Source organism: Chiloscyllium plagiosum, chromosome 6 (assembly GCF_004010195.1).
Source record: "Chiloscyllium plagiosum isolate BGI_BamShark_2017 chromosome 6, ASM401019v2, whole genome shotgun sequence".
Lineage (NCBI taxonomy): Eukaryota > Metazoa > Chordata > Chondrichthyes > Orectolobiformes > Hemiscylliidae > Chiloscyllium > Chiloscyllium plagiosum.
In genome coordinates this window covers 64,554,500-64,566,628 of record NC_057715.1, presented here as the reverse complement: position 1 = coordinate 64,566,628, position 12,129 = coordinate 64,554,500, and the positions used below count along the sequence as shown (strand labels likewise).

The 12,129-nt window shown below is 38.8% G+C and overlaps 1 protein-coding gene across 6 annotated transcripts in view; it reads right to left on the bottom strand.

Moving 5' to 3' along the window:
* Positions 1-6,019, bottom strand: part of LOC122550648 (mitogen-activated protein kinase kinase kinase kinase 4) — a 285,957-nt gene extending 279,938 nt beyond the window's left edge. For 3 of the 6 annotated variants that reach the window (XM_043691712.1, XM_043691713.1, XM_043691714.1), the window contains exons 1-2: positions 3,752-4,128; positions 3,355-3,420 (exon numbers count right to left, since the gene is read on the bottom strand). In XM_043691712.1, the coding sequence (XP_043547647.1) occupies positions 3,355-3,420; positions 3,752-3,808 (123 nt within the window). In that variant the 5' untranslated portion in view covers positions 3,809-4,128. Of the gene's footprint in view, positions 1-3,354; positions 3,421-3,751; positions 4,132-5,901 lie in introns of those variants that run through there. The other 3 variants (XM_043691715.1, XM_043691718.1, XM_043691717.1) reach the window with 3 other exon arrangements.
* Between the last annotated feature and the right edge of the window lie 6,110 nt (positions 6,020-12,129).

Here is a 12,129-nt window from a genome sequence, read left to right as displayed (position 1 = left end):
ATACATCTCTGTTCACTTCCTATTTATAAAAAAGTATTTCTTGCTATATATTCATCACACTTCTGCATCAACATGCACAATATCCACATTTACAATGTATTAGCTTCATAATTTTGCAATTAAACCATCCTCTCTGAAGCATTTCGATGTTACATTTGCTAGTTAATATAGCCTATGCTATAAAAACACTCCTGTGGTGTAGCTAACCCTATTTTTCTGTTTAAGATAGTATAACCTTTGCTAAAATTATATAAACATAAAGAAACTGCATAAATTTAAAACAGGGATTGAATAGTGTCTGTGTCCTGGTCTAATAATCCCACACTCTAAATCAATTTGACCTGAAACTACACTTGGTTTTGACTATCCATTGGATGCTACAACAGATCAATGGTTAGTTGCATACTTATGCAGTTTGTATGTATGAAGGAACCAAGCAAGAGCAAGCACATTTCTGACATCACATTCCTTCTATAACTTGATTTTTTTTTCTTTAATCCTGATAATATTTATTTAACTTGCTTAAATGCCTAACTTTTAAAAATAAACATTTAGTTACATTGGAAACTGAATTGCTTCATGCCATGCTCATAGCAGTTAGTACATGGAAACAAGTTAGACTGGTAGCATTAAGTCCAACAACTGAAGTAACTCTCCATCCTTTGAAGCTGATTTTGTTTATACTACACTTATTTGAAATCTGAAAATATATATATACACACATTAAATACAGATATAATTGCATCCTCCTTACAACTTAAAATTGGACCATTTCCTAAATATTATAATGTTATGTAATGACTCAAAACACTGGTTAAAAAATCTGAATGAGCATATCTGTCATGCCCTTTCATGTCTGGCAGAATACTGTTCTCAATTATCATTTATGCCCTTTTCAGTACTCCACAACAAAAGCTGCAACCACATACAATGCTGATTTAATAATGGAAAATTATAGGTAGCATAAGCAAAACAAGATACATTACATTACGTTTTTCATTAGTTTACCAAATATACAACTGTCAATTAAATTAAATGTAATAAGTAGTATCATGTTTAAACAAAAGGCACAAAATTCTTCTCCCTGGCCCCATACAAGACATTTTAATTTTTAAAAAAAAACACAGATAAATCTCTAATTTGGACAGAGACTGATAAAAATATGCTATGCTGAAAATGCTAATGTGTTAAAAGATAAACAACATCCTGATGAAGTGCAAAAACTTAAAAAGCAGACAAATGTAAAAAAAACGTTTTAAATTGGATGCCTGGAATCGTGGTACAAAACTCTCATGCACTTTTACACTGAATATGTCTTCCTGTATCCAGCACAAAAGCCAAGGGGAATATTTTTCCAGTGGAAGTTGATCATTCCTAGGCATTTCCAGCATGAATTTAGTACCTGAAGCAATTGTGTATCTTGAACAAATACAGAGAGACTGTCCAGTGTGGCCAGTGAGAGACTGTCCAGTGATGAATAAGGCTTCAAATTCCAACTTCCAGCCTCAAAATAGGCCTGGGTTTTATAGCTGAATCCACCAACTCTGTACTTAGAGTGTTGTTGATACTGCTCCTCTTCAGTGATGTCCTCTTCAAAGTACACATGGCAATAGGCAAGGACTGCGGTCAGACTCTGCTGAGATGGCCTTCACATAACATTGACTATCGACAGGTTCAAATTTGAGGTATTATGTGACTGTCGTCAATCATGAAACCAGACACCAGAAGTCAATTGCTTCAGAAGTAAAGAAAATTAGGGAAATATTTAAAAGACAAAGCTTAAAAACTCAATCACTGTGCTCCAAAGTCTCAATAAACACATACATAGATTGGGTGAAAACAAAATGAATTGAAGTGAATTCAATAAGCATGTCATGAGAAAACCATAGGGTGAAATAGAACTTTTTATTTATTAGGCACCTTTTAGTCATCGCAGCACTTCTAAAATTTGGCTTGCGCATTGACTTGACATAATACACAGGGTGTGTCATTTATCATTTCAGCTTTTGATGAGCACTACAAATTCCATTGATCACCTGTAACTTGTAACACAATTAAACATGAAGATACTGCAAAACATACTTAAGGACATTTGCACTTAGTCTGTCACAATCATGCCAAAAATTTAAAGTCATATAAAATATGTTGTAAAAAACATGAAGAAATGAAAATGTAAAAGTTGTGATGCAACACACAACTTTAGACATGCAAAATAATGTTTTTATTGAGAAATCCTCCCAAAATGTGTTTTCTGAACATAAAGCCAATTCAGCATAAAGCCAATAAATGAAAGATCTCCTTGGAAATGCTAAACAAAAACTGCTTAAAATTCATTGAGGATATCTGCCATGTACACTTCTGAATAGAAATGGATACCAAAAGTTGCCTTGACATCCAATACAACCAAAATAAAACCTTTTAAATTTCAAACAAAAACCTGTTGTGCAAAAAAGATCAAAACAAAGCCACCTTTTCACTCAAACAGGTCAATGCAATAATCGTTTCACATCAGATTTGGCATTAAGTTTGGGCACCATGAATCTGATTGGCATTAAATAAGAAGCTTTAATAAACCCCTCATTGCTTTACTTCCCTTCCTTATTCTCATTTCCTGTGAATTTTACCTTACCTGACTTTGATTGAATGGCTAAAAAGTCTAAATTATGTTTTACCATAAAATATGCTAGTATTCAGGCAAACATTAAAAATATTTGGTGCACCCCACTTACAGCTTGAGCTGTCGTGGCAGTGACCCAATAGAGTGAAGTAATTGCTGCAAGCATGGATGATCAACAAAGGCTTTCTCGTTTCGAGCGATCCAGCTGGCTGGTACGCCCCGATCAACATAAGCATGCAGTAGATGTAGTGAGAACCCTTGTCGTTTGCAGGAATTAACACGATAAAAGATGACTGAACTTAACCACATCAGGTACCACACTCGGAACTTAGGAAGAAATGAAGCCAATTTCCTCTTGTCTGGGAACTCTCTACTCTCCACTGATGCCTGAATTCAAAATTCCTTGTGAACATGTTGATCGGATTGGTCTGAGAGTTCGCTTTAAATTACGTGCAACCAACATCTCAGCCCAGTTGTGACAGGATTTAGGAATTTCACACTTCAAATTTGGTTCATAGTCATTTTGAGCTTTTCCTGTGTTCGCCTATAGCTTTATCACCCTGAAGTCGGAGTCATTGCCAGCTAAAACCTAAATCAATCCTTAAAAGTGCAACATTGAAAAAACAGGATCTAGAGTACACCATTTATAAAATCGGATTCTGTTGGAATAAATGTGGCTACACACATTGGACATAAGCTTTGTTATGAGACATAGAAATTAAAGAAATTACACTAACCTTGTACACTTGCCCATATGTACCGTTTCCGACGACTTCAACCAATTCAAATATGCCCGCTGGGTCCTGAAAAGAAATTTTGAAATAAACGTAATTATATTACAAATCCCAAATCTGATCGAGCCGGATCATGGTGAAATGCAGCTGTTGCGCCCTATTTCCAGGCATATGCCAATACATGCACAAACAAAGAAAGCTCTCAACTACCCCTGTTCTTCCCATCAAAACCTAACTACAAAAAGAAAATCCTGACAACTAACTGATTTTCACACGACTTCACTTTTCTGTGTGAATTCTCCTGAAGGCTTGAACAATTGCATCCGCTTGCGTCTCGAGTTCGCATTGTCTTTATATAAACTGTTTTCCTTCTCTCCTTCAAAACCAAGCCTACACTCACCCGCAAAGAGGAGAGATCTATCTCCACTAGACTTTTAGCAGGAGAGTCGTTCGCCATTTTCGTTAAATTTGTCTGAATTTTTCTTCTTTACTGTCCTTGTCGGGTGGAATTCGTGCATTTAGGGCTGCATACGAGCTTTGGGAAGTTGCTTCCTCCTCTTCTTTATGCCATGATCTAGTGGCAGTAGCTACAGCTCCCAGCTCTCCCCCTCCCTGAGCCACACAAACACAGGAAACCGCCCGGACTCTCTCTCTCTCACTGTCTCACTCACTGACTCACACTCGCTTCGAGAGCGAGACTCCGCTCCGCTCCGCCCCGCCCCGAGAGGCACGCGGCCGGCCAACCGGCCGAAGTTTGGGGGACGCGCGTGGCCGGGCTCGCACACCGCCGCTGGGCGCGCTCCCCCAAAAGCAGAATTGGCGCAGGCGCCTGGGTGCCGCCGCTCTATCCAACAAGCTGTGTTTATTCATTCAGTGCCAGGTTTTCAGCCTCTGCTTACTGCAGACTTTCAGCGTGTTAATGATTCCGGGGGAAACAAAGACAGGCTCTGTCTCTGTTATGTTCGGAGCGCGTGCACGAGCCATGGCTGTGAGGTGTGCGCGCACCCGCGCACGCTGTGAAACTCTTGCAACGCGTCAAACACCAGCGGAAAACACGCAAGCTTTTGGCTTCTGGGTAACATGCCGGTCTGTCCCCACAGCCGACAACACTGCTGAGCAGGAGGGGGGTGTCCGCAAAGCCAGACAAAAAGGTCATTCATATTCATAAAGGGGTGTGGTGAGGAATGAAAAAAAAACAGTTCACCAAAGTTTCCGGCGCATTTAATGAGAACACAGGCTCGGATTTGTAACAGGGATCTAAGAAGCAATGTTTGGACAAGTAAAATAGGAGTTCGTCAAGTTAATTATTCCGTAAAATGTAAACATCGGAGAAAAACACAAGCACAATAACATGAGCATCTTGTAACCTGGGTCGCGCATCGGCGTCACGCAATTACAAAGCACAAATCGTTAAGAGGTGTTTTCATAAAACCTTTCGACAAAAGAAAATGTGGAAACTGACAATTGTGGTTTAACACATTGTAATGGACTGCATGAAATATGGGACAAGAACAATCGACAATATAGACATTAAGTACAATTTCATTTCACGAAGGGCCTCCTTACTGCTTGCTGTAAAATCTTTATATCGTTAATTTCCTTCACAGTGCCATGTGCAGAATTTTAGGGAACGTCTGTTAACTGAAATCGGAAACTGAAAAGCGAAGATTGCAGGTCATTGTTTGAACTGTAAAACGTGTGTCTTTATACCGCCCATACAGAAGAGAACGTCAGGGATATTTTTGAATTCTAAAATGAGAACTAAAACTTTTTTAAGTTTTAGCAGCCAATACACGCAGGCGTATATTTATTAGCGCCAATAACAACAAATTCAAGGCTGGGTTGCGTTTACATATTTTCGCGTTATGTTTGACAGAGTCGAAGCTTTCATTAAAACTATTGGCCGGCTCCTTATATTAAGGTAAGACTATCGATCACAAGTCACTGATGTAGGTGAAACTGACAAATAAAATGAAAAATCGATTAAACCAGCATTTCTACAAATGTCAAGATGAAAACATCTACAAGAAACATGTTCTCCAAGATTCAACACATATAGCGGTTGGAATTGTTTCATGCAGCAGATAATTATTAAGTAATTGGGTTGTACAATGAGGAGCTGCGATCAATCCTTGAAAGCCATGGGGAAGTTGCATTCTGTGATCGTCCACCGAAAATGCATTTAAAAGCACTCTGTTTCACAGTAACAAGTTACACAAAAATATTTCATTAAATATCAGGCATTAAATTTTGCAACTGGCTGTAATATGTGTTCGACGAGCTGCAACTGAGCCATCGATAAATGTAACAAACTGCACGTCAAAGATGGTACGAAAGCCGACCGACCTTTTATAAAAAGTATATCAAAATGCTGAAGCTAAATTGCATGCCCAGTGCTGCAACCAAAAAGATGCTGGCGCCCATACGAAATTGAGAATATGAAAATTTCACCTGGAGCTTACTTTGAAGTAAACGATCTTAAGTACATGGGTGGGTGAGGCGTCACCTACTTTGGTGTACCAAAATGCTTTATTTAAAAAATACACTGACCTTCTGAAGAATGAAAGATTTGCGTTTGTATAGGGATTTCCACCGAAAATCTCAGAACGTTTTTCAGCTATTGAAGTATTTATGAACTTTAATCACAACTGGGAAAGGAGACAATTAATTTGTGACCAACAAAGCCCCACAAACAGCAATGTGAGTATATCCACACTGTTATTGTGAATTTGGTTCAGGAATAAATATTGATCAAGTCATTTGGCATAATTCCCCTGATTGCTAAAGCTGTGTCACGCGATCTTTTGTATAAATCTAAGCAACTAGATGAGACATCAGCTAAACAAACCAACGGAAAGACTGTACCCTAGCAGTGCAACTTTCCCTCAGTACTGCATCGAAGTGTCAGCCTCGAATTGTGTGCTAAACTCCTAGTGTGAAACTTGAATCCTGAACTTTATGACTCTGAGGAAAGAGCATTACCATGTACAATATTTTATGCCCACAAGGTTTAACACATTGGTGACTAAGTTGAACAGCCTCCAAAAGTGGGCACAGGGAACTGCATGTGTGTTCATTTCAAAATAAGAGTTTTGATGTTGAAATTGAATACTTTTTCATATTCAGCTTCAGGTGTTTTTCAACGTAGTTAGAATTTAATTGAAGACAGGTGAAACTGCATTCTCCCCAAAATGGGATTTAACCCATTCTTAAGAAGGCACCTCCTGCAATATTACTGTGATTGATTTACAATTTTCATAACAATCATTTATTCATTTAGTGTCCCTGAGCGTGTTTGTTGATAAATTTACTATTTGGCTGTATATTGGGAGTTATTTTAGGGGTTCACATTCACACGAACTGGATGAGCACGATGGGAATTAATTAGCTTTTGGTTCCCAGTTTCCACTTCAACTGGAATTGCCTAATTCATTCAGCACAATAATTGAAACCAAGACCTTCTGACCTGGTGGTTCAATTATAGCTGAAAATGTATTGCTGGAAAAGCGCAGCAGGTCAGGCAGCATCCAAGGAGCAGGAGAATCGACATTTCGGGCATGAGCCCTTCTTCAGGAGGGCTTCAGGTACAATTATACACCACCTATAATAGTTCATCATTATGGGGTGTCTTATTCTGTATTGGATACTATTATTGCAGAAAAATATGAACTAAATTTAAAATACAATTTCTGCAGTGATTAGGAAAATACTGGTTATTGGTTAGAAAATGTTGATGGCACATGGGGTAAAGTTTCCAGTGGTAATCTGTATTCTATTGAATTTCAGCAATAATCTTTACTTCAGTGTTTTTGTACTATGTGTTAAATGATTAGGCGAAACCAAGTGGAAAAACAACTTTTGTAGGAGTACCATTACAAATACCAAGAGGCAAAATGCAACTAGGATTATTCCAATACAAAAGCAACATACTGTCAACACTTGAAATCTGAAATAAAATGGAAAATCCTGGAAGTATTCAGGAAGATAGTATCTATGGAGAGAGAAGCAGTTAACATTTAAGATCAATTACCATTTGTTGAAACTGGGAAACATTAAAACTAGAATAGGTGTTAAGCGAAAGGGAGGGAGTTGGGAAAAGAACAAGAGTGAAGGTTTGACACAGAACAGAAGACTGAAGAGATTAAACAACAAAAGAATTGGAGGTGCAGAACCAAAGGGAGTGATAATGGGATCGACAAAGAAATAAAAAATATCAGTTGAGGAACTGCGAATGGACTATGAAGATCTACCGTCCAAAAGCAAAAACAAGAGGAACACAAGTCTAAAGCTGAACCCTGGAAAGTGAAGGAAAAGAAGACAAAACAGGGACTCAGTCTATAATATGAAATTGTTGAAGTCATTCAGTCCAGAAGGTTGTATAGTGCCTAATGGAAAGATGAGTGACTCTCTCAAGTCTACATTGAGCTTCTGTAAAACATTGCAGAAAGCCTCAGGTAAAGAGGTCAGCATCAGAGCAAAGTGAAGAATTAAAGATACAAAATCAGTTCTGAGGAAGGGTCACTGGACCTGAAACACTAACTCTGCTTTCTCTCTCAAGATGCTACTAGACATGCTGAGATTTTCCAGCAATTTCTATTTTTATTTTGTGATTTCCAGCGTTTGCAGTTTTTTTTGTTTAGTGGAAAATTTTAAATGTTGAGTGACTAGAAGCTCAGGCTCTTGCTTGCAGAGAAAATGATGAATTCTGCAAAGTGGTCCCCCATTTTCTGTTTGGCATCCATACTGCAAAACAGACTCGTGCAAATCAGTTCTGCCTTCATTTGATAATGCATAAACACTTTTAAAAAGGCATCACTGGATGACCACGAGGAGTAATATATCTAGCTTATTTTCCCTTTTATAACCTAAATGTTGCAATGTTATCTATCAGTATCTCACCTACTTTTTGTCTAAGATCAGCAGTCTCTGAACAGATCAGACTAAAATCAGCTCCTTCTCACTTATATGGCCTTATAACATAATATAACATAGAGTCATAGAGTCAAACAACACAGAAACAGACCCTTCGATACAACTGGTCCATGCTGAGCATAATCCCAAACTAAGCTAGTCCCACCTGCCTGCTCCTGGCCCATATCCCTCCAAACCTTTCCTATTCATGTAACTATCCAAATGTCTGTTAAACATTGTAATTGTACCTGCATCTACCACTTTCTCATTCTACACACGAACCACCCTCTGTATAAAAGATTTGCCTCTTATGTCTTTTTAAAATCTCTAATCTCTCATCTTAAAATGTGCCTCTTTGTCTTGAAATCCCCCATCCTAAGTAAAAGACTACCATTAAGTCTATCTATACCTCTTATTATTTTATGAACTTCTATCAGATCACCTCTCAACCTCCTACACTCCAATGGAAAAGTCCCAGCCTATCCAGCTTTTCTTTATAACGCAAACCTTCCATACCCAGCAACATTCTGGTAAATCTCTTCTGAACCTTCTCCAGCTTGGTAACATTCCTTCCTATAACTAGGTGACCAGAACTGGACACAGTACTCCAGAAGAGGCTTCACAAATGTCCTTTACAACCTCAGCATGACTTCCCAACTCCTATACTCAAAGAATTCAGCAATGAAGGCAAGTGTGTCAAACCACCTTTGTAATCACTCTGCCTATATGTGATACAAACTTCAAAGAATTATCTGCCTGTACCCTTGGGTCTCTTTGTGCTACAACAATACCCAAAGCCCTACTATTATTTGTTGTACCAAAATGCAATATCTCAAATTTTCCAAATTGAACTCCATTTGCCATTTTTCAGCCCATTGACCCATTTGATCAAGATCCCTTTGTAATCTTAGAAAACCTTCTACACTGTCCACAATGCCACTAAGTTTGGTTGACTATGATTTTTTTAGAACCTTTGTGTTTCTTTGGTATTTGACTTTTTCAAAGAGTACATCAAATTAAATCTCTTTCAATTGGAGTATAATAATAGTACATGGAGAAGTAAAGCACTGTGATGTCAGGTTAGGGCACAGGTCATGACTTTTCCTCTCAGGAACTGTCTGTTGTGGATTATGTTTATATTGCATGTTACATTTTTTGCTAATGAGGCACCCTCCTGATAATACTTTTGAGAATGGGGAAGTACTAGCCTTTACTCTTAGTTGGATTGCTGATACCATCTGATACTGAATTACTTAGAATCAGGAGGAAAATTCTAAAAATGGATGTAGTGCAAGAAGAATTTCAAGATATAAGAAGTGGCCAGTCAGTGTGACGTCCAATATTATTTATATGGCCACTCAGTGCTACAAAAAGTTTAACAACCTTCTCAAATCAGGCATGAAAAAACATCAACTACATTTTTCAAAATTGAACTCGACAATTATTTTCTCCTAACTGTGTACAAGTGCCTAAATAACTTAGAGATGATACAAATAAGTGAGTGTAGTATTCTTTCCACTTCAATCTCCCACTGAATGTATTCCTATACCTACAAGCACATGTTAATTCTACCAAAAGCTTCCAATCATTTCAAATCTGAGCAGATTCTTTTTTATTCTCATTCAGGCTCTTTTCAAGGGAAGAGAAAAGAGAATAAAGCGAAAAAGAGCAAATAATGAGAAAGAGGAGAAAAAAAGAGATGAGAGCAAGAGGATACAGACAGAAAGCAAAAGAGGGTCATGGGGAAAATAGACAAAGGGAAATTACAACATGTCCAGTGCACAAGGGACATCAATGATAAATTGTAAGTCTTAAAATAAAATAAAGTATGTAAAAAAAAGTAATAAACTTTTAACGAATATAATAGTAAAGTTGGAAAGAATGAACAGAAAATGGATAAATGCATGAAAAATCAGGAAATAGTCCTGATTAATTACTGGAGTACATATGGTAACAATATATAAAGAAAGGAAATATGTTGAAAATACAATAAAAATTAAACAAAAAATCATCACCCTAATCCAAGCAAACCATATAAAATAAATAAATAATATTCAGACAGATTCAAATGTCATTGCAGGCTGGGAAAATGAAACATAAGGTGAAGACAGCTATGCGTCTTAAAATAGAATCGAGCTGAACCTGTCATGTTTCAAAAGTAATTGTTTGAGCAGATATGCTGTACCACATGAATGTTTTTTATTCCTATTACAAATGGAGAGAGGGTCATTGACCTGAATGCTATATGCCATGCATAATTATGGATATTAAAACTTTTTTCCCAAAATTTGGCTAAGTGTTAATTTCAGGGAGTCTCATGAAGGCTTTCCCTCTGTGAGCCCAAGCAACTTTTATCATGCAATTTTACGCTGCTCACTTCATTAAGTTTGGACCACAGAACCACTGTCATGCTATCTTGCACTCAACAACGAAGAATGTTCACTGTTTCTGGGACCTTCTGGCATTCACGTCCTGGGTACCGTACTTAAAACCCAGCTATATTATTTTTCAAAAGCTGCCAGCCTGGTCTGAAGTAGTCACCTGGAACCGTGCAGTGTGCTAGGTCTGAAGGCCGCAAAATGGTTAGTGACCTGTTAGGCTCCACAAGAGTACGTGACCCTCTCTTCTTTCTGCTACCACATATTCATTCCATCTACTCCTCAACAGGCTTATGGTTTATCACTCTTAATATGACATGCAGCATCTTCCCTCAATGGCTCTCTGCCACCCTACCCACCCTATACTATTAATTCTTCTTGCCCTCTGAACTTCCTATTCACTCTTTTGGGACAAGCCATCAGTTTTCCTGACTGATGACCCACCAGCCCCCTAACTGAATAGGCTTTGACAGTTCTTTGCTGCCAAACATGACATGCTGTCTGACTATCCACTTGCACAAAGTGGCAACTTTGAATTGTAAGCTGTTGGTGAGCCCAAAAGTGCAGTATTGAAGTGCTGAACTGTAATAATTCCAAATGTGTCATGATGATGTGTTAAGGCTGGTGTTTGGCCCCATGAAGACAGGATGCAGGTGGCCACTGCCCATGTTGCCCATGTTGGGAAAATTGATGAAGATAGAGGTCTGGTGAAGTGCTGCAGCCACCAGCTACCTACTCTGACTTCCATGTTGGGAATCAGCGCTGTCTAGTTTCTCTTCACTGCCAGGGAAAATAGTAACCCGCATATAAATGAGGCGCTAGGATAGGCAATGATGAGACATTAATGCATGTGAATTAGCCCATCACCGCTCAGGGGCAAGATTCTCATCCAGTTGTTCAAAGTTTGCCTGGAAAATCAGACTTTTTTCTCAACATCAAGAATTTAATTTTTCCATTCTTGCCATATTTCCCCAACTGACTTGCTATTCCCCATGTTGTTCAGGGGCTGGGAAAATTCAGCCGATCGTTCTTTACAATTAGATTAGATTACAGTGTGGAAACAGGCCCTTCGGCCCAACAAGTCCACACCGACCCGCCGAAGCGAAACCCACCCATACCCCTACATTTACCCCTTACCTAACACTACGGGCAATTTAGTATGGCCAATTCACCTGACCCTGCACATCTTTTGGACTGTGGGAGGAAACCGGAGCACCCGGAGGAAACCCACGCAGACACGGGGAGAACGTGCAAACTCCACACAGTCAGTCGCCTGAGGCGGGAATTGAACCCGGGTCTCAGGCGCTGTGAGGCAGCAGTGCTAACCACTGTGCCACCGTGCCGCCCAATCTATTGTATGTACTATAAATTACCACATGATGTAATTTGTTATAGATGCCAAGTGTCTGAAAAGATCAAGGGTTATGGGGAGAGGGCAGGAGAATGGAGTTGAGAAACATATGATACTGGAGCAGACGTAACGGGCTGA